At 41.9% G+C, this 23,220-nt stretch overlaps 1 protein-coding gene across 1 annotated transcript in view; it reads left to right on the top strand.

The window, feature by feature from the left end:
* Positions 1-306: 306 nt before the first annotated feature.
* The window catches only part of LOC140494127 (potassium-transporting ATPase alpha chain 2-like), a 64,290-nt gene continuing 41,376 nt past the window's right edge, over positions 307-23,220 (top strand). The window contains exons 1-6 of the mRNA XM_072593147.1: positions 307-355; positions 8,686-8,745; positions 16,412-16,615; positions 19,701-19,814; positions 22,083-22,217; positions 23,068-23,185. Coding sequence (XP_072449248.1) covers positions 16,514-16,615; positions 19,701-19,814; positions 22,083-22,217; positions 23,068-23,185 — 469 coding nt within the window. The 5' untranslated portion in view covers positions 307-355; positions 8,686-8,745; positions 16,412-16,513. The remainder of the gene's footprint in view (positions 356-8,685; positions 8,746-16,411; positions 16,616-19,700; positions 19,815-22,082; positions 22,218-23,067; positions 23,186-23,220) is intronic.

Here is a 23,220-nt window from a genome sequence, read left to right as displayed (position 1 = left end):
TGCTCAAGGGTTCAGATTGAATGATCGTTTTGGGCTTGATTCTCCCCCTACCCTTTTTCTCAATCAGTAACTTGAAACCTAGTCAGGTGGAGAGAAAACAAATCAAAATAACTGCTGTGGAAAATTATCACCTCTAGTCTGCAACACTGAACAGTGTTGGCCCCTGGGTCAGAACAGTGGGTGGACTGAGCACACAATTTACCAGTGGTAGATTGTACACTCATCACTATACAGTCTAAACGCTTTTACTAAATTGACACTCTTCTTTCAGATAAATCCCAAATAGGACACTCAAGTGAAAGCATTCAGTTACAGTCTGAACAATTCAGATGAGAGGAAGAGAGAAACTATTGAGGTAAGCCCCCATTATCAAGACCCACTCAACAGTCGGCCCTTCCAATCCCATGGGAGCTGAACTTGGATGATGCTAGTAAACCAAACAATAATAAAAGCCCGGGAATTACAGAACTGTATGAACAGATCAGTGATAACACGGGAATCCATTTGAACGAAATCTTCATTGACAGGATCTTGCATCTACCCCCTTGTGTTGTGAGATATCGTCTGAACGTGAGTGGAGAAGGAGAAAGAAGCTGCTAATGTCTCCCGTTAATGGAACTAACCAACCAACACGTAACAAAGGCTCTGCTTCAGGTCAGAGTGAGGCTTAAAGACTGTCCTACACCAGCAGGACAGGGTTTTAAATCCACGCGTGGAGTCAACCTGAGCAAACAATAGGAGGCTTGGTCAGATTGACATGTACCGTAAGTCTGAAAAGAAAATACATTAGGGATGGTTAATTTCACACAGAGGAAAGGTTCTGTAGGTTAACCATCTCTAAAACAATAAATGGTTTCTCAACAAAACAGATGCCCGGAGACGACCGAGGAGCAATTACTATTTACTTTTGTAAAATAAATTAATTTTCAATCTAGTAATGTTTTGGAACGTTGAGTGAAAGAATTCCTGTTGATAGATTCAGTTTAGACAATGGACTTTTCCAACTTGCAACACAGCAGGTGGATAGCGCAAAAGTAAAATACACAGGGGTTCAGCCTTCTGTTTCTGATTTTTTGAAACGGTAAAAACTGGGAGAATGATAAAAACATTGTTGGCTGTGCCAACTCTTCGAAAGAACCGCAATTTGTCAGACTCTCGCTCTTTCGAAAGATCCACACGGCCTGCATTCTTTCTCTTCAGTTTCCTTTTTAAATTACTGTTTTATCCTCATCTCCTCAGGCAGAGTACTTCTAAGGTCCCTGGATCATGTTTAATTTGGTATATAGTTCTTAATAACATTGCTTTGTTGCTAAATGCGGCTGACAGGCTTTGTGTTGAATCGGGAATGCGATTGACATCTCTACAATGTGTATGACAGATGTGAAGCAGAACTTTTTACTTTATTATGACGGCTCCATGCATCCTGTTTGACCTTGTTTATCGCTCTCAATTTTCCATTGGCCTGGCCAGAAATATGCAGGAAATATTTCCAATGATCTTCTGACTATATAATTCAGGAAACGGAATGTCACAATTGAAGGAATTCTGCCCTTTGAAAAAAAAACCAACGTCAATGATTAATTCCAATAGATGACACAATCATACTAATGTGAATTGAGTTTAAAAAGAGATTGTTGATACAAAGATGGTCAGTATTGAGGGTAGGAAGTTATCGTTCTCCAGGACTTTAAAATTCAGAACTTCTTCAAGATGGGCTTTTATTTTAGTTTAAAATTCAGATTCTTGGCTAAAGAAACAATACCATATATAATAGATTTAAACATTTCAAAAAAGTGTTCATCAAGAATTTCTTAAAGAGCTTTTGGTATTTCACCTGCACATTTTTACCCTGAGGAAACTGAAGCAACAGAAAAAGTTAGAAAAGAAAGATTTGAGGTGAAACCAATGAAATCCAAAGTACAAGTAAGAGGAATGCATGATACCTGAGTGACAAAACGGAAATGGAAACAAAATGCCTTACCAAATGGGTTATTTATCAATTATTCTTGCAGTTTTAAAATAACATTTAGAATTGATAATAATGCATGAAAAAGAAATAATCGACTCAATGGATCAAATTACCCTCGCCATGCATTTTCAGTGCTTTTGTGACAGAAATGTTTACTTTGAAGAGGGTATGGAATAAGTCACAATAGTATTTCTCTTTGGAATAAAATTAGAAAACATTAGAAAAAGCAAAGCAGTTTGGGCAGTATATGTGAAGAGAGAAATAATGCTAACATTCTGAGTCAATCAGCTTTCCTCAGATCTTTTCTCTGGTTTATTCATCCATTATACATGAAATTAATTTTTAAAAAATCTAAAGTTTACAATTCTCTGAAAGTGCAAGTATTCAGATTTATTTAGAATGTCTTTAAGATAGCCTGGACTTATATCAGCTTTTGGAGAGTTGCTAGTTGGAGCGTAAATAAGGCAAACGTAGTTAGTTTAGTATATGTACCTGATGACTATAAACTATCACAATGTACTATAAACAATATCTTGCGGTTCATTTGAATTAGTTAAGCACCTGTACTTAGACTGTGCTGAGCATTATTGCTTTTTTTCAGACCGATATATTTTCTTTATAATGGATAGATTCTCAGTAGTTATGTCCACATTTTCTGAACTATAACATTAATAACTGGTAATAAGCTCTACCAAAAATTCTTATGTCTAATCTGTATACAAATGAGACAGTGCAAGTGCAGAGTCCTAGAAACAGTTATTCGCTATTTCCACTACAGAGAGAATACATCTAAAGACAAAAGTAAAGGGTTTATACTGGATACCACTTCAATCAACAACATAATTCAAGAGAGAGAAGGCAACTGGGGAAAAAAGTCTTATTTCTTGTCTTATAAGCAGATACCAAATCTCATATATTTTAAGCTATAATAATTAAGATTTACCTGGCAAAGTAAGCCTATTGTTTTACTCCTAGCAAGGAGTACTTTAAGAAAATAGTGTATTCAATATCCAGTGCAGCATATATTTGTCCTCATCTTCCACTTCCAAAAGGAAGAGAAAGAAAACACCATTGTAATGATGTACAGTTAGCCAGTGAAACTAAAAGGTAGGCAAGACATTATCTCCTCAATTGTATGACAGTCAGTTTTAAATACTGTAGCAGCATTCAGGGTAAAGGAGCAACAAAAAGGGAAACATTTAAGCTAGCTGTCTATGACCTCCTGAATTGTTAATCAGTCCATTCATTGCAATTTTGCCACATCACCCAGACAGGCAAACAATGGGCTGCTAAGCAACCTTAATTGAACATGACATTATTTGGTACCTTATAATTGGCAGCAGCTGATAAAGGCTGTAAAGCAAGGTCAAAGCATGGTGGTTCTGAGGAGGACACTTCCAAAAATGGAAGATATCACTGTGGGCCTGTTTTGGTCCATGGATTTGGGCAATGATCCAGTATGGACCACACATGGGTGAAACTGTTACCTGTGGAATTTATCCCAGTAATAATGAGCTATCAAGAACATATGGACATTCAAGAGGTAAGGAAAGCTCTGGAGTTAGGCAGTCAGCCATTTCTGTGCTGGAGGTAGTTCAAGCCTTACTAAAATAAGGAATCACTCTGTTAGTTAATCTGATTTTATATTCCATTGGTGTTATCTTCTTGGAATTGAGTTTTCAGCATTACCTATTATATTTTAAAATACTCACATATTATCATGTATTTCTCTATTTAAATCAGAGACACTACTAAGAAAATAAGACATACTGTGATATGCTTATGTTAGTGATGGCTTTCAAAGTATTTAGTATTCTTTCTCAAATTACTGTAGACACTAGCATTGAAAGCAAAGAAGCTTATGTAAATTGTAGAAATTGAGACATTGGTACCAATAGGGGCTCATTGTGGCTAGTCACAGTTACAGATACAAATACAGATTCAGCTTACATGTGCTCTTTTCCATGGAGCTGACTAGTTTACTGGCAGTCATCAACCAGTGTTCCTCTCACAGTTAGGGGCAATTACTTACAAGCACAGCTAAAAAAAATTAGCTCAAGGCATACAAGCAAACCTGGGGGCAGTCAGCACATTACAACATCTATGGAACAAATCCTATATTGATAATTTACATTCGAAATGAATTAATGTTTATTGAACTTGTGCTTTAATTTTACTGAAAACAGTCTCTGTACTCATGTTCTTGGACAAAAGGATGCTATTATATTTCTTTTATCTCTCTGTTTTCAATCACCTCTTTTTTGTTTATTTTAATCCCCATTCTGATGTTGGGAAATGGAGAATTCACTTCATGAAGTATTTTTAGCATTTTTACATTAATCATGTTTGATCCCCAAACATTTCACCCCAGTTCCCTTAATAGATCTATATGATTTTCTTTTTACTCTAGAGTCATAGAGCTGTACAGGATGGAAACAGACCCTTCAGTCCAACTCATACATGCCAACCAGATATCCTCAACTAATCTTGTCCCATTTGCCAGCATTTGGTCCATATCCCTCAAAGCCTTCCTACTCATATACCCATCCAGATGCCTTTTAAATGTTGTAATTGTTTCAGTCTCCACCACTTCCTCTGGCAGCTCATTGCATACATATACTACTCTGTGTGAAAAGGTTTCACCCTTACTTCCTTTGAATCTTTCCCATCTGACCTTAAACCTGCGCCCTCTAATTTTAGACTCCCCTATCCTAAGGAAAAGAACTTGTCTATTCATCCTAGCCATGCCCGTCCTGATTTTATAAACCTCGATAAGGTCACCCCTCAGCCTCCGATGCTCCAGGGAAAATAGCCCCAGGCAATTCAGCCTCTCCCTATAGCTCAAATCCTCCAACTCTGACTAACATCCTTCTAAGTCTTTTCTGAGCCCTTTCAAGTTTCACAACATCCTTCCTATAGCAGAAAGACCATAACTGAACTCAACATTCCAAAAGTGCATGACCTGATAATTTTTCAAGATTGTCGTTTGCCTGACTAGTCTATGATGTCATTTACCTTCCACAAGTACAGATAATGTTATTCATATTTATTGACTCTATTCTCTTGCCCTTTCAAATAAAGAGCCATTAATATGATCCTCTCAGTAATCCAGAGCTGAATCTTTATTTTTAGTCAGGTTCTTTGGAGGGATTTCTGTCCTAAAGCCTGGTGAGTCTTCTTGCTGTATTTCTCAAAACTTACATCATTAATTATCTGCCCCACTCCTATGGCATCCCTCATGTCTGATTTCAGCCCCATGTTACCACAAGCATTCCCAAAACATTTCACTCCTCAACGTAATCCTGAAATTCACCTGCATCTCTTCTGCCAGCAGAATCTTTAAAAGCCTATTGTGCACCAAGATGAGCACTGTCAGTCTGGAGCTGTCCTGCAAAGTTCCAGGCATTTGTTCTGGACATGGTAGATAGGGGAATTGGTGCCTGTGTGTGCAGGAATGTGGAGTGTCTGCTGGATGGAGTGGAGCCCCAGGACCAACAGTGGAGGCCATGATAGCAGACCATGCCGCGGTCCCAGCTTGCCATCCAGGCTTAATTAGTCTCAGCTCTCTGATGGATACCAAGTTTTGTAGTAAGAAAGTCAATAATTTTCTCCACTCCAGAATCATAAGTGTCACCATCTGGTCTTGGATACCTCCCTTACTCTATCTCTTCCATGGTACTCACTTCTCACCATGACTCCTGCTCTACTTCACTCACTCTCACCAACCGCAGCATGACTAACCCAATACTCCCTCTGTGCTCCCTACTCACTCACTCAGGACACTTTCCTAATTTTTGTTCACTCTCTTCAATGACCTCACCACTTCATATTCCCAGTGAAGTCTATCAATGTGTTCAAAACCTTTTCCAAAGAGTCTTCTCCACTTTGATCAGTCACAAACCAGGATTCCCTAAGAAGACATTTTTCTGCAGGAGCTGGCTTGAAAAGGATCTTAGATTTCCGGGTGTTTAGTGAAACATTCATTTTCCCGTATGCTTCTGAGAATGCTTCAACAATGATCTAAAGCTTATTTTGTGACTGAGTGTGCACGAGTGTCATCTGCATACTAAACTCTATGATTGGAGAGGCTTTAATTTATATTTAAGGTGGCATAGACTGAACAGTTTGTTTGTTCCATAGATTTGTCCCCCTGTTTATGGCAATTTGGAGGAGGTGAGATGCAATATTGCAATGAGGAAGATGGACAATTAAGTTGATGCAATGCTGTAGCCATGGCTGACCCTAACTGTGGTATGGCTTGTGAGGTTGCTTTAGGAAGGATCACATTTGCATTTCATTGCGGAATCGGCAAAGGTCATGACAAATTTATGAGAGCAGGCAAATTTGAGGAGATATTCAATAATCCTTCACAGTTGGTAGACTTAAAGGTTTTTGTGAGGTTAAAAAAAGTTGGTGCTGTTCATGCTTTTCTTGAATTTGCCACGTAGAAAAGATAATGTTTCTGGTGCATCTCAATGTGAGAACTGCATGGTGACTTTGGAAAAATTCCCTGGCCAAGGTGAAGGGGCAGTTATGGTGATCTTCCATGTGACAGAATGTAGGGAGACTCCTCTATGGTTAGCACAATTTAAAACTTTGTCACTTCTTTTAAATAACGTCCCAGTCACAGTATCCTGAGATCCTCTGGGATGTGTTGTGCTTCCAAAAATGGGAACATGAAGTTTTGTAACCAGGAGTGTATCTCTGTGTTTTGGAATTTTTAGCTGAGTTTCCAGCTGCTCCAAAGACTTTGCTGTCCTTTAGCTGTCAAACAGCATTTTTAAACTTTCCTGCAGAACAGGATAGTGCTGAAACTGAACCAGACAGAGTTTGGAGGAACAGAGTTGAGGATGTTCAAGTTAAGGACAGAGATGTGGTTGAGCTCTTCAAAATGCTCTCTTCAGTGAGTGCTGACTGTCTTGCTGTCTTTGAACTCCTCTCCATGCTCGGCTATTATTGGGATGGGCCCTTGAATGTCTGGGCAACAGATCATTTAGACAACACTGATGAAACCATGTTGTATATTATTGGATCATCTATGCTTTTTCTACCCACCATTTCTTCTTCATGCCAGGTTTTATACTCCACTGTATTGCTGCTGTGGTGTTGTCCAGTCAATGAAAGCTTTGCACTTATGCTCAACTAGGTCTGTGTTTCTTGCTCATCATGATTTTTCCTCAGAGACAGACCAAGAACCTTCTTAGGTCCTTGTTATAATGGACTCCCTGGTTGACCAGCCATTTATGGGAACACTGTAACTCTTGGTGGCTGGAGGTTAAGAAGTCATTTAGTGAGGTGCTGATTGACGAGGACTTCCTTGGTGGTATCTGTAAGGCCGCCAATGTTTATTTTCTTGTGGCATTGTTTCTGTTGCCTTCATTGTTTGGGAGCAGGTAGATGGAGATCATGGATTGGATAAGCTGGTCGTCAATATCAATCATGGTATGGGTGATGTGGACAACTCTGTGGTCTCTTGCTAGAATGATAACATAGTTGAGCAAATTCCTGTATTGGGCTTTTTTTGTGTCTTCTGCTTGTGTGTCTGGGGGAACAGATATTGGTGCTGACAAGGTCACGTCCTGGACATTTTGTCAGGAGTATCACTTCAATGAAGTTTGTTTTCTCTTTTCCTTCCTTGTCTATCTCATTTTCAGGAAAGAGAAGTGCCTTTATCCTATGGAAAAGGTCCTCCAATCGAGCTATCTGAATGAAATGTATTCTTTAAATAACTACTGACTTTGAAATGAAAAAGTAAGCAACACATTTTAGATTTTGCGACCAACAAGAAGGAATATCATTAAAAATTCTTTTCTGAAAGAATACACTTGGATATAAGAAGGAAATATAGAAATTGATTGGAAAAATATTCTGATGCTGACTGACAAGTTATACCATTTTATTGTCTTCTATCAGGCATGGTTCAGTTATATTGACTTGGTCCGGTGTGTAATGCAGTTTAAATATTTATCTATCAGCTTACTGCAGCAAAGAACAGAACCCTCCATTGGACCAGATTTGAAAACATGGAGGATTTTATTGAATTAGCTTTATTAGTATTAAAAAGGTGATTAGAATGTTTTAGTTATTTGCGATTACAGATTTTGAAAAATTTTTAAGCTTGTCACTTCTATGATATAGATATCAGAAGATAGGGAACCTGTGGTTTGGTCATCATCAGCTCTTACTCTGTTACTTGATTTAAGGTTAAAAATCATGCAACACCAGGTTATAGTCCAACAGGTTTATTTGGAAGTACTAGCTATCGGAACACTGCTCCTCCTTCAGGTAGCTATGGAGCAGGACCATAAGACGCGAACTTATAGCAAAAGATTACGTGAAACTAAATTCTGTGTCTTATGGTCCTGCTCCACAGCGCTCCGAAAGCTAGTGCTTCCAAATAAGCCTGTTTGACTATAACCTGGTGTTGTGTAATTTTTAACTTTGTCCACCCCAGTCCAACATTGGTACCTCCACATCCCTGTTACTCAAGAATAATAGCTGAGTACCTCAGAGTGATGATTCTAATCATCACCAGCACCCAATTTAACTCCATTTGTTGGCAAAATGCGATCAGATAATGATTAGGATCAGTAACATGAGCCTTACTGTTAGATGAATATACAAAATTAATAGTGAAGAAAACTGAAATGTAATTCAAATCTTGCTCGTAATACTTTAAGTGCATTTTTGAAATTTTGCATGTTTCTTCTTTTCAGCAAGACCACAAACTTTCCATTAAAGAACTGGTAAAAAAGTATGAAACCAACCTTGTAAATGTAAGTATATTAGGCTTCGCAATTCAACCTTTAGACTTCACGAAAGGCATTTTCACAACTTCTAATATCAGTGAATTAGATGTAGTCAAGAATTGGCTTGTTGTATTACAATCTTGATAATTCTAAGATTTTATGCACTAATAAAATGAATTAACCAATGACTTGAATTTGTGAAACTTAGATACTGAAATTCCTAGTTTAAAAATATATAATTAACGATCTTTGAATTAACAGTAACTAATAGTAATTAAGTAGCAGTTAGTTAATAAGTAATTAAGTATGTAATTAAAGTAAGTAATAAAAGGTGAATGAGGTGATGAGAGTCTGTGGGTGGGCGAATATTATTAAAGAGTAAAAGTAGTTAATATTTTAGCCAGTGTCACATGATTGTGTAATGGTCTTGACAAAATCATACTCTTCAAGGCTGTTCACTTGAATTTATATGTTGTTGTGTTAGATTTGTATAGGCTATAGTATTATATTGTACAAAAACAGGTGCAACCCAATCAGTCCTTGAAACATTTTCTGCTTTTCACTCAGATCATGACTGATCTTTACCTTCATTCTTTTTATTTGTCTTTGATTCACATTCCTGAATTACAAACGCCATTGACCTACAATGACAGCCTTTTGCGGGTCAGAAAACTTGTCGGGGTGGAAATTTCCAGATTTCTACCTCCCGTTGTGTTGATATGTAAATTTTAAGGTTGTGCAACCTTGTTCTGGATTTACATTCACATTATACAATAAAGAACTAGCTTGTTTTTATCTATTCAATTAAAACCTTTTCATAATGTTAAAAATGTCAATTATTTCACCCTTCAAATATCTAAACTCAAATGAATATAGAATTAGATTATGTTGTCACATGTATTCAAGTACAGGGATTCAGGAGTGCAGTGAAAAGTGTACAATGTTGCCATTCCTGGCACTACCATAGTTACAAAGGCACCTAGGTACAAAATCTGAAGTACAAAGCATAAAAAATAGAATTAAAAGTTCAGTATTACAGTTCTTTTTTTAAAGCCATGGGCCTGCAGAGTTCCATGCTGGACTTTCCCCACTAGGGCTTGCACTATCCTCCATGCTGCCAGCTCGCCGCCCACTGCCAGAGTCCTGCCCAGGCTCGCCAGCCACATCGCTGCTAACCACTATCCGGGCTCATAGTGTGTCTATGGAACTGATCCTTATAATGTGACATTTGCACTGACACTATTCTGGTATGTCTCTGCTGAACCAGCTCAAAGATCACTTTACCTTGCCTAAGGTGTGGTATCTAAAGCTGAGTGCAGCACTTGGACTGAGGCTGTTTACCACTCCTCAAATTTTGCCTTCCCTCCCACTAGCAGTGAAGGCCAACATTTTACCACACTTTCTGACTACCTTTTGGTATTTGTGCTCGTATATGTAGTGATTTATGTTCATTTCACGTATGTTTTTAAAAATCTTTATTTGACAAGGGGCAAGAATCAACTAATACCAAATTACTCAATAACTGGTTTTGTTGATATCAAGACAGTTTCACCAATAAAGTTCTTATTCAAGAGTTTATTCTCCGCAATAAGGTTGAATAATCTTTAAACTGAAGAGAAGGTGAGGACTGCACATGCTGGAGATCAGAGCTTAAAAATGTGCTGCTGGAAAAGCGCAGCAGGTCAGGCAGTATCCAAGGAGCAGGAGAATCGACGTTTTGGGCATAAGCCCTTCTTCAGGAATGGGAAAGGTGTGCCAAGCAGGCTAAGATAAAAGGTATGGAGGAGGGACTTGGGGGAGGGGGGATCTTGGGAATACGATAGGTGGAAGGAGGTTAAGGTGAGGATGATAGGCTGGAGAGGGGGTGGGGGCGGAGAGGTCGGGAAGAAGATTGCAGGTCAAGAAGGTGTGCTGAGTCTGAGGGTTAGGACTGAGAAAAGGTGGGGGGAGGGGAAATGAGAAAGCTGGAGAAATCTGCATTCATCCCTTGTGGTTGAAGGGTTCCTAGGCGGAAGATGAGGCACTCTTCCTCCAGGTGTCATGTTGCCATGGTCTGGCAATGGCATGTCCTTGGTGGAGTGGGAGGGGGAGTTAAAGTGTTCAGCCACGGGGCGGTTGGGTTGGTTGGTGCGGGTGTCCCAGAGGTGTTCTCTGAAACGTTCCGCAAGTAGGCGGCCTGTCTCTCCAATGTATAGGAGGCCACATTAGGTGCAGTAAATGATGTGTGTGGAGGTGCAGGTGAATTTCTGACGGATATGAAAGGATCCCTTGGGGCCTTGGAGGGAAGTGAGGGGGGAGGTGTGGGTGCAAGTTTTGCATTTCTTGTGGTTGCAGGGGAAGGTGCCGGGAGTGGAGGTTGGGTTGGTGGGGTGTGTGGACCTGACGAGGGAGTCACGGAGGGAGTGGTCTTTCCGGAACGCTGATAAGGGAGGGGAGAGAAATATATCCTTGGTGGTGGGGTCTGTTTGGAGGTGGCGGAAATGACGAAGGATGATACGATGTATCTGGAGGTTGGTGGGGTGGTAGGTGAGGACCAGTGGGGTTCTGTCCTGGTGGTGATTGGAGGAGTGGGAAGTGGAGGAGATGTGGTGGAGGGCATCGTCAACCACGTCTGAGGGGAAATTGCGGTCTTTGAAGAAGGAGGCCATCTGGGTTGTTCGATATTGGAATTGGTCCTCCTGGGAGCAGATGCGGCGAAGGCGAAGGAATTGGGAATATGGGATGGCGTTTTTACAGGGGCAGGGTGGGAGGAGGTGTAATCTAAGTAGCTGTGGGAGTCAGTTGGTTTATAGTAAATGTCCTTGTTGAGTCGGTCGTCCGAGATAGAAATGGAGAGGTCTAGGAAGGGGAGGGAGGAGTCTGAGACGATCCAGGTAAATTAAAAATAGTAAGTACCAAAAACTTTCATGTACTTATTCCCACACTCTGGATTCCTCAACCGTTCCAGAATGTTCCATCAGCCTCCGGAAGCGCTCGGGCGCCATTAACTACACGGCCGCTGCAGCAACCGCCGCCGCGAACCATTACGTTAGTTCCACCCCCACTGACCATGCAGCCTCCATGATCGCCGCCCAGACAACTGCCTCCATGATCGCCAGGAAGACCATTGCCGACAGATTCGCGGCCTCCACGGGGTCCACAAGCACCGGGAACAACACCGTTTCTGCCATTGCCGCAGCCACTTCCACCCCCGGAGTTGCTGTCACCCCATCTACTTCTGCCCCCAGTGATGTCGCTCGCCTGCACAACGACCATGCCGCATGCGTCTCCGCCCCCACGCCGATCCCCACCCCCCACGCCGATCTCAGCCCCCATGCCTAACTCCGCCCCCATGCCTAACTCCGCCCCCATGTCTAACCCCGCCCCACACCTAACCCCACCCCCACTCCCAGCTCCAGTCCCACACCAGGTCCTAGCTCCCAGCCCTGCCGTATTTTCACCATCCCTCCAGACCTCCCCCTCTCTGAGGATAAAAGATTAGTCCTCAGCAGAGGCCTCACCTTCATCCCCCTACACTCCCAGATTAACGAATTCAACATGCGGTGAGACATCGAGCATTTCTTCCACCACCTTCGCCTCTGCGCTTACTTCTTCAACCAGGTCTCCCGCCCACCCTCTGACGACCCCTTCTCCTGCCTCCAACACACCCCATCCACCTGGACATCCCACGCTGGGCTCTTACCCACCCTCGATCTCTTCATAGCCAACTACCACCGTGACATTGACCGCCTCAATCTCTCCACCCCTCTCACCCACTCCAACCTCTCACCCTCGCAATGTGCAGCCCTCCACTCCCTCCGCTCCAACCCCAACCTCACCATCAAACCAGCAGACAAGGGAGGCGCAGTGGTAGTTTGGCACACCGATCTCTATATTGCTGAGGCTAAACGCCAGCTCGTGGACACCTCCTCCTACTGCCCCCTTGACCATGACCCCACTTCCCACCACCAAACCATCATCTCCCAGACCATCCATAACCTCATCACCTCAGGGGATCTCCCATCCACCGTCTCCAACCTCATAGTCCCACAACCCCACACCGCCCGTTTCTACCTCCTGCCCAAAATCCACAAACCTGACTGCCCCAGCCGACCCATTGTCTCATCCTGCTCCTGCCCCACCGAACTCATTTCTGCAAACCTTAACACAGTCCTGTCCCCCTTAGTCCAAGAACTCCCCACCTACGTTCGGGACACCACCCACACCCTCCACCTCCTCCATGATTTTCGCTTCCCCGGTCCCCAATGCCTTATCTTCACCATGGACATCCAGTCCCTATACAACTCCATCCCCCACCATGAAGGCCTCCAAGCCCTCCGCTTCTTCCTTTCCAGCCGAACAAACCAGTACCCTTCCACTGACACTCTCCTTCGACTGACTGAACTGGTCCTCACTCTTAACAACTTCTCTTTCCAATCCTCCCACTTCCCCCAAACCAAAGGAGTAGCCATGGGCACCCGCATGGGCCCCAGCTATGCCTGCCTTTGTGTCGGATATGTGGAACAGTCCATCTTCCGCAGCTACACTGGCACCACCCCCCACCTTTTCCTCCGCTACATCGATGACTGTATCGGCTTTACCTCGTGCTCCCACGAGGAGGTTGAACAGTTCATCCACTTTACTAACACCTTCCAGCCCGAGCTCAAATTTACCTGGACCGTCTCAGACTTCTCCCTCCCCTTCCTAGATCTCTCCATTTCTTTCTCGGACGACCGACTCAACACGGACGTTTACTATAAACCAACTGACTCCCACAGCTACCTAGATTACACCTCCTCCCACCCTGTTCCCTGTAAAAATGGCCATCCCATATTCCCAATTCCTTTGCCTTCGCCGCATCTGCTCCCAGGAGGACCAATTCCAATACTGAACAACCCAGATGGCCTCCTTCTTCAAAGACCGCAATTTCCCCTCACACGTGATTGACGATGCTCTCCACCGCATCTCCTCCGATTCCCGCTTCTCCGCCATTGAACCCCGCCCCTCCAATTGCCACCAGGACAGAACCCCACTGGTCCTCACCTACCACCCCACCAACCTCCAGATACATCGTATCATCCTTCGTCATTTCCGCCACCTCCAAACAGACCCCACCACCAAGGATATATTTCCCTCCCCACCCCCTATCAGCGTTCCCGAAAGACCACACCCTCCGAGACTCCCTCGTCAGGTCCACATCCCCCACCAAACCAACCTCCACTCCCGGCACCTTCCCCTGCAACTGCAAGAAATGCAAAGCTAGCGCCCACACATTCCCCCCTCACTACCCTCCAAGGCCACAAGGGATCCTTCCGTATCCATCAGAAATTCACCTGCACCTCCACACACATCATTTACTGCATCCGCTGCACCCGATGTGGCCTCCTATACATTGGGGAGACAGGCTGCCTACTTGCAGAACGTTTCAGCGAACACCTCTGGGCCAACCAATCCAACCACCCTATGGCTGAACACTTTAACTCCCCCTCCCACTCCACCAAGGACATGCAGGTCCTTGTCTTCCTCCATCGCCAGACCATGGCAACACAACGCCTGGAGGAAGAGTGCCTCATCTTCCGCCTAGGAATCCTCCAACCACAAGGGATGAATGCAGATTTCTCCAGCTTTCTCATTTCCCCTCCCCCCACCTTTTCTCAGTCCCAACCCTCAGACTCAGCACCACCTTCTTGATCTGCAATCTTCTTCCTGACCTCTCCGCCCCCACCCCCTCTCTGGCCTATCACCCTCACCTTAACCTCCTTCCACCTATTGTATTCCCAACGTCCCTCCCCCAAGTCCCTCCTCCCTACCTGCTTGGCACACCCTCCTCATTCCTGAAGAATGGCTTATGCCCGAAATGTCGATTCTTCTGTTCCTTGGATACTGCCTGACCTGCTGCGCTTTTCCAGCAACTAATCTTTAAACTGACTTCATGACTTAACTTTTTCTTTTAAAATGGTGTTAATGCAGTTGTTTTTATATCCATTTGTTACTGCAAGATTAAACTGATAGTACTTAGGCCAAGATTCAGAGGATAAGTGCTTTATCTTTGATCTTGAGCACAACCAATCACTGGTTGTGAGAACAATGTGTGACAACAATAATATCCATTCTATCTGTCAAATCTGCTCAAATCCTTCTTTTAGGCTACGTTAATATTTGGCCTGAAAACTCTAAATCGAAAGCCCTGATCCTTTCACGCTTATTCAGTCACCTTTCATATTCTATACACACAACTTTATTCAAACTTGAATATAAAGTTTTAAAACTAAAAAACCATGGATGTTGAAAATTGGAGAGAAGAGCAAAACTTCAATGTGGGCATACCTGGAAGAGAAGTATGCTCTTCAGTTCTTCAGTTTTGAAGGAGTCATAACAGATTCAAAATGTTAATTCTGTTTCTCTCTCGACACATGCTGCCAGACCTACTGAGTTTCTTTTTCCAGTGTTCTTTCTTTGTTTTGCAAAAAAAGATTCTTTGCTTTTCATCCAACTTATTGCAGTGCTCATTAAAACCTGAAGCTGAAAACCTATAGTTTTCGTATCCAGTTAATCTGTGAAATACATTATTGATACTCTGTCTCCTATCACCCAATCAATTTCTTTGCTTTCACTTGCTCTTAGTTTTCAAAATAATCTGTAAGCCTTAATGAATGTCTCTTAATGTCTATTTAGACATCGCCCTTGGTCATCAGTATCTCTCGAGACAGGTTAACAAATCCATCTATCGGTCTGTCTGTCAGATAGGTCTGTCTGCTTAGGTGCAGGTGTGGGTGCAGTCAATGGGCACCCTATAGAAATGTCTTTCCATCCTAACAACAATAGTCTTTGTGGTGGATTTATTTGTTTTGTCATTTTCTTACAAAATGTTATAAAGTGGGTGTCTCCCTGCTAGAGCACTTTCCCTGTTACTTGTCAAACATTTTAACCCATTGCTCCATTTTAGTTCACAAGGCCGCTGTCTCACCCTCAACTTTGAATCCATCCACTGCCATCAGTTGAACAAGGAAACACTCTGTAGTCTAGTTATGGAGTATTCACATGAAATTTGCAAAGAGTGACTGTTCTACCCTTAGGTGCAAATTTGAAACCTGGAAGCTAAGACTTCTCCTGTTTCTTGCTCCTGGATGGAAAATCCTGAATGCTACCATTTAAGTGTGTTTGTGTGGCTCATGATAAAATAATCAATGAGAAAAAGATAACTCAATTGTCTCTGCTAAATCCTAGAATGCGTGGTAGGTGTAATGGTAGCTGATGCCTATATCACTCTTCAACATGCCTTTGATGGTCTGCTTGGATTATGAATCTAGGTTTTCTTATATTTGTAGCGTAGCCAAAATTTGCAATGTGTATGTTTCACAAAAAGACCCTTTCAAATGTGAACAGAATGTTTTTATAAATTCACAGTAGCATCTCAATTCAGGAACTTGCTGTTTATGCACACTGTTTAATTTGGGGTTGTCTGCCAGTGTTGATGTTCAAATTCAGGCTTTAAAAATGATTCGCAAGGATATGAGTTGTCATTAATCTTCAATAAAGGGAAATAATGATTGAGAATAGAATGAAGTTTTTGATGAATAGTAAAAACTTTAAGAGACAGGTCAAACTGAATAGATTAGCTTATGCCTGGTTAAACCTTTAGGTTACTTTGAGTGCTATCATGTTTGGCATGAATTTCCTTCTTACTTCGATTGCTCTAATGGTTTTATTACAGGGTCTGACTAGTGCAAGAGCAGCTGAGATCCTGGCTCGGGATGGTCCCAATGCGCTCACGCCTCCCAAACAGATCCCTGAGATAGTCAAGTTCTTGAAGCAAATGATTGGTGGATTCTCCCTTCTGCTTTGGGTTGGAGCTATACTCTGTTGGCTTGCTTATGTCATTCAAACAGGAGAAGGCAATCATGCAGCCAAAGATAATGTAAGTGAGTCATACTAAGATTTTCAGTGAAATTTGGGTAGTGTCTATTTTTAAAATTGAATGATTCTCAGATGAAATGAATAGGAAATTAACAGCCCCGATAATTGGCCCTATAGAGCTAATTTTTTTTTGTCTGTAGATGACTTTGAAAGCCTCCACTATAATAGATACAAAGTGCATTGTCTATTGTATTTGGGAGGGACCAAGAAAAAGACATGGATTGCCCATGCTTCAAACAGGTGCAAGTAAAAATTTAAATAAGGAGCCCAGTACCTGTATGAGACCACCACAAAATTGGTTTATTTTCAGGCAGCCACTTCACTTCAACCCTGATGGGATTCCTTTCTTATTTAGACCATTGTGCTCTTCGTTGTCCCTCACCATAGAAAGGAGACACTGACCTCTGAGGGAGTGCAGCATATTTATACCAGGATGATATCTAGACTCCAGGTGAGATTGCATGCACCTGCGTCATATTCCCTGGAATTTAGGAAGTTAATGTGTGGGTTTGATTTAAATTTTCAAAATAGCAAGGGAAATGTAGAAATGTAGAAAATCGGAGCAGGAGTAGGCTATTCAGCCCTTTGACCCCGCTCCACCATTCAACAACATCATGGCTGATCATCCAACTCGATACTTGTTCCTGTTTCTCGACATATCCTTTGATGCCTTTGGACCTCGGAAGTTTATCTAACTCCTTAAAAACATTCAATATTTTGGACTTAACTGCTTCTTGTGATAGAAAATTCCAAAATTACTGCTCTTTGCGTGAAGAAATTTCACCTGATTTCACCTTCAATAGCCTACCCCATTTATTTAGACTGCCACCCTATGTAGAGTTGAGAAACACTTTTTTTTTGCTGTTTAGAAAGTCTATAACATGATAACAAGTGGTCCAAATCAGAGACAGATCTTTCAGATTGAGATTGGGAAACACTTCTAGGTGTAGAGAGTTGTTGAAATTGAAATTCTATTCCACAATCCTCAGTTACTATTCAATCAATTGTTAATTTTAAACCTGAGATTGTTTTTTGTGAAATTCATCAAACGTGTACGGAATAGATATGGGAGTTAGGTCGCAGATCATCCATTGTCTCCTGGAATGTGTGAATAGTTTCAAGGGTATAAATCGCTTATTGCAGCTCCCCTTTAATAACTATTATTGTTTTGAATTATTCTATATTGGAGATATACTAAGATGACACGGGTTATATTCAAGACTCTAAAATATCTGCACTCCCATGATTACAGCTGCTTGCTTCATTTGTTACCTAAATCATCATACCCAGGCTTAATTAATTGCACGCAGTACAGAAAAGAAGGATCAGGTATAATACAGCAAACTCTAGACAATTGAACATTTTTATTATTTCACAAGATATGGCCCTCACGGGAAGGCCAACATTTGTTGCCCATCCAAATGCCCTTGAACTGAATGGATTGCTTGGACATTTCATTTGGCAGTTAAATGTCAGCCACATTGCTGTGAGTCTGGAGTCACAGGCAGTCCAGAATGGATAGGGATACCTTCCCTGAAGGACATTCTTTTGCATGTTCCAGATGTATGAATTGAATGAACTGCTGTTGGGGTAGGATTTTAAATTGCTTCACCACAGCATTAGCCTTGGCCACCGATTTACTTTTCCATTGATACTACTACAAAGGTAATGTTTTCCCCTCCAATTACAGTGTGTTGGTTGTCACACACCCACTTCACTGAGGAACTGCCAGTTACTGCCTGTTTGCAAGTGGGGCTGGGGTTGACTGTCAGGCCTGGTCTGGACCTTACTGTTCATCATTGTAGTCCCTGAGTTAGATTTTGTGGGGTGACTGTAGACTTCAATGATGAGCTGCTGCGGATAACACTGCTTGGGTTGTTTGTGTTTGGGATTCCACCATATTTTGCACCAATCTAGCAACTAATGAGCTGTGTTCAGGCTACCCACACTTTTAGGGATAAGATCCTGCTTCTAAGACCCGCGAGCTTTTTGGTCCAAGCAGTGCCACTGACCTCGGTGATCATGGCTGGGACTCTGCTTGGTTTTGATACTCATTGGATGTCAGCCTTGCAGCAAGGTATGAGATGTGGTAGGCCAGAATAGAAGACCTACTCCAGACTAAAGCTATTTATGAGGTGAGAGCACAATAGCCCAATGTCTGAGGGTCCTGTTTCTGTTCGTCAGAAATGTCAGTGACGACAGGAAGAAGCCTTCAATTGTTGAAGTATGCAATTAATCGCTGGACAGACAGTGTTCTTACTTCCATCTTCCTCACTGCTGCAAAATGCCAGTGCTTGGAAGACAACATGTGCAGAGGAACCTCGATTTTCTGAATGACATAAGTGGGGAGTATTTTCTTCGGATAATCAAATGCCAGATAACACAGTTTAGCCAAGCACTGGGGACTTGCGAGCTTGTTCGGATAATCTGAAATTCGGATAATCGAATGCTGGATATTCGAGGTTCCTCTGTTCCCAGCTCCCACCACTCCCTCCTGAGTTTTTAGCCCACCCCTTGCATTCCATTCTAAGCTCAGCCCTCTATACATCCTGACATGGTGCTCAAATCTGTGTCAACATAGATTCCTGTGGACTTGTTGTTCATTTACAAATTGAACCACCATTTAGTTTGCACTGAATATATTTTGTGATTTGATGCAAGGAAACATATGAAGTATTTTTTAGCTATTAAACATGCTATGTTTGAAATTACATTTGAGTAGAATCAGCTCTATTGCAATTACTGAGAGGTGCTGCATTAACAAATGAGCATCTAGATCATTAATCTGACATTTTGCGTGTCTGTAAATGTGAAGGTGCACAGACCTGAAGGAAGCCCATTGCAGCTGGAGTATTGAGTCATGGCAGAAGGAATGGAGTTATTGTTCAGTTCTGTGAGAACTGAATCAGAGGAAAATGGGTTTGATGACGACAAGTCACTGTGTAGCAAAAGATGGTTGGGGATGCACATACAAGCAGGAATATTGAAGCGTTCAGACTTCGGTTTGACTTAATTAATATCACTTCTAATATGTTAAGGAGTAATATGAAACTGGAGCTCTCTTGGTAACAGTTTTATCTCATCAGTTATATTTAGGTGTTGTGTTGGCTGGAGTTGTCATACTCACGGGCTGTTTTGCCTACTACCAAGAAGCAAAGAGCACCAATATCATGGCCAGCTTTCACAGGATGGTTCCTCAGGTGGGTAATATAATTTATTCTTCAACTATCGATGGTGCTCATGACATTATAAGAATTAGAATTCAATTGAACCAAAACGTGAGTGCAGAATTTTCCTGCGGCTTCTGAGCCCCTCTGTTGAGCTCAAATGGGTGTCAAAGCTAATGTTGTGTGGAGAACAGCCACCCGTTGCCAGTGATTTTCCCTAAGTTGATTAATAGCCAGTGATTTGCTCTGCCATCTACTATTGATGGCAGTAAGCTCTTGATGCAGAGCACCAACTGGAGGGCCTCGCATGCTGAATGTAGGATCAGGATGTAATGGAAGGTAAGGGAGAAAGGTGGTTCAGAATGTAGGTGCCTGTTCTCAACCTTTTCAATCCTAAAGAATGGAGGACTGGTGGAGTTTGGATAAGGAACTGTCCATGGGGTAGCCAGTGAATGTTGCTGCATGCGACTACGCAAAGAGAGCCTTGCCATGATTTTGGGAGGCCAACTTCAAGTGGCTGATCTTGCTCCCACCACTCATGGAAATCTCAGTCTGCCTAGGAAGCAGTCAGCTCCTTCAATCATGCAGTTGGGTGGCCCTGCCTCAATTCCAGGAAAATAGCCTGGGGCTGGATGGATCTAAGAATCTAGAATCCAGTCTGTACTAACCTTTTTTTTAAAACAATCATCCGCTGACCTTTGTTCCCAGCTTTTGGATGGGCCTGAGCTTCTGGCACTGTGGTTTTAAAAATGCAATTAGTTCACTAATGCCTGTTGAGAAAGGAAATTCAGCTGGTGTAGCCTTTAAGCAATTCCAGTCTAATACTAACTCTTGACTGGATTGGCTATGCAATCAATTGTTTTCCTTAAATCCATTTGTGGGATGTGAGTTTCATTATTGCCCAACCTTTATTGCTCTGAAAAAGATGGTGGTGAGCTGCCTTCTTGAAACACTGCAGTTCTGAGTGTGTAGAGATGCGACAATGCTGTTAGGAAGGCATTTTGACCAGCAACACTGAAAGAATGTGATATATGTCCAAATCAAGATGGTATGTGTCTTGGACAGAATCTTGCAAGTGGCGGTGTTCCCATGTGGGTGTTACCTTTCTAGATGTTGGAGTTCCTGGGTTAGGAAGGTACTGTTGCAGGGGTCTTCCTGAGCTACTGCATTGTATCTTGCAGATTATTCACACTGTTGCCACGGTGGATAAGTATCGAAGGGTGTGGACATTGAAGATGGTGGGTAGGGTGCCAGTTAAGCAGGCTGTTTTGATCCTGTTAGTGTCAAGCTGCTTCATTGTTGCTGAAGCTATGCTCACCCAGAGAAGTGGAGAATATCCCAACACACTCCTTACTCATGCCTTTATAAATGGTGGACGGCTTTAGGAAGACAGATATTACAGTGCTCCTAATCTCTAACCTGCTATTATAGCCACAGTGTTTATATGGCTGGTCCAGTACAGTTTCTCGTTAATTGTAGCCCCCAGGATGTTGATAGCAGGGGAGTTCAGCAATGTAATTCCATTAAATGTAGACTAGAATAGCAATTTATTGTCACATGTGCTTTTACATAAAAAATATAGTGAAAAGTTTTATAAGTCACTATGCTATGGTGCCTATATTAATGGCAGAATTCATATATAGTAAGAGAAAAAGTAAACTTAAAACAAGGTTTATCACAGTTCAGTTAACGGCTTCCTCGGACGGAATACCCAGAAACTGCAGTCGAGGGATAATAGTTAGATTGTTGTCTTTTTTGGAGGTGGTCGTTGCCTGGCACTTGTGTGCCATGAATGTTACTTGCCACTTATCAGCCCAAGCCTCAATGTTATCAAGTTCTTTCTGTATCTGGGTACAGACTGCTTCAGTATCTGAGGAGTTATGAAAGGGGCTGAACATTGAACAGTTACATGCATTAGTTATCAGGAAGATTTAAGGAGAAGGCTGCACACCATCACCTTAGGACATGAGATAGAAAGAATGGAAAATAAACGTTAGCAATTCTACCATCCTAAAGAACTAATTATTACCTTTTGAAAGTGATAGCACGTAACTTAAGATTTTCAATGCTTCTAAAATTCTAAAGAAGAGTCAAACCAGACTCAAAATGGTACCTCTGTTTCTGTCTCCACGGATACCACTAAAATTGTCTCCACCATTCTCTGTGTAAGCTTCAACATTAATCTTGGTTCTGTTTGGTCAAGAAAATCATTTCTTACTTGTACAAAACTGAGAAATAGATACAGATGACATAGGTTCTTGTTGAATGAATTTTGTTATAATGGTCCATGTTTTATTTCAGCAAGCCCTTGTGATTCGAGATGGTGAGAAGCAAATGATTACAGCAGATAAACTGGTTGTTGGCGACATTGTGTTGATTAAAGCTGGTGACCAAATTCCAGCAGATCTCCGTCTGCTCTCTGCTCAGGGTTGCAAGGTAGACCATTTTTTAAAAAAATTAACAGGCAAGCCAGCAAAGACTGCTGTAAAAGAGAATCTATTTTTAGAGATCACAGTACAACCTTTAAAATAATCTTTTTATTTGGTGCCTTTTACGTTATAGATAACAAATAGGAAAAGCTGGCTTCCTGCTATCAATTGATGTCTTGAGCATACAAATGATCTGAAATTACATAGTAGGCTAGCCAATGGCAAATTTCAGTTGATAATGCAGGGGAGATGGTGGTAATGTACCTGGATTGAAAATCCAGAGGCCCAGGTTGATATCCTGGGAACATGCATTCAAGGCCAACATTACAGCTGGTAGGATTTGAATTGATCTCAGTACAGTTTGATAAAACTATCAGCGATGGTGATGAAACTCCATCTGGTTCACCAATGTCCTTTCTAAGAAGAAATCCTGCTACCTTTAACTGGTGTGGCCTACATGAGACTTCAGGCCAGTGTTGTCAGAGTCACAGTAATGTGGTTGAATCAAGATTAACAAAAAATACCAATAAATCCCATATCCTATGAAAGAATATGAAGAAACACTAGTAAACCAATGTTACAAATGATTTTTGTCATGACAACTGTTACAAGTTTATTAAATTCTATTGGCTACTTAGGGAGAATTCAATTGCTTTTCTCTGGAGCCAGTGCCTCTGGTTCACTTGAATGAAATTACCACTGCTACCATTTCTCTTGAACTTGTCCCCTTCACAATGTAATCCAGGTTACGTTTTCAGAAAGCAATTTCAAATTTATTTGAAATGATCCAGATAGTTTTACTAATAATTTGAATGCAGTTCTGTACAAGATTAAATTGACTTGCTGCTTCCTGGCAGGTGGATAACTCAAGCTTGACTGGCGAATCTGAAGCACAGTCTCGTTCCACTGAATTTACACATGAGAATATCCTTGAAACAAAGAATATTGTGTTCTACTCCACCACTTGCCTTGAAGGTAGGGGGATGGGTAGAAAGAGACACAGTTCCATA

The sequence above is a fragment of the Chiloscyllium punctatum genome, chromosome 23 (genome assembly GCF_047496795.1).
Source record: "Chiloscyllium punctatum isolate Juve2018m chromosome 23, sChiPun1.3, whole genome shotgun sequence".
Taxonomy (NCBI): domain Eukaryota; kingdom Metazoa; phylum Chordata; class Chondrichthyes; order Orectolobiformes; family Hemiscylliidae; genus Chiloscyllium; species Chiloscyllium punctatum.
Note: the sequence above shows the minus strand (reverse complement) of the source record. Positions and strands in the feature narration are given on the sequence as shown.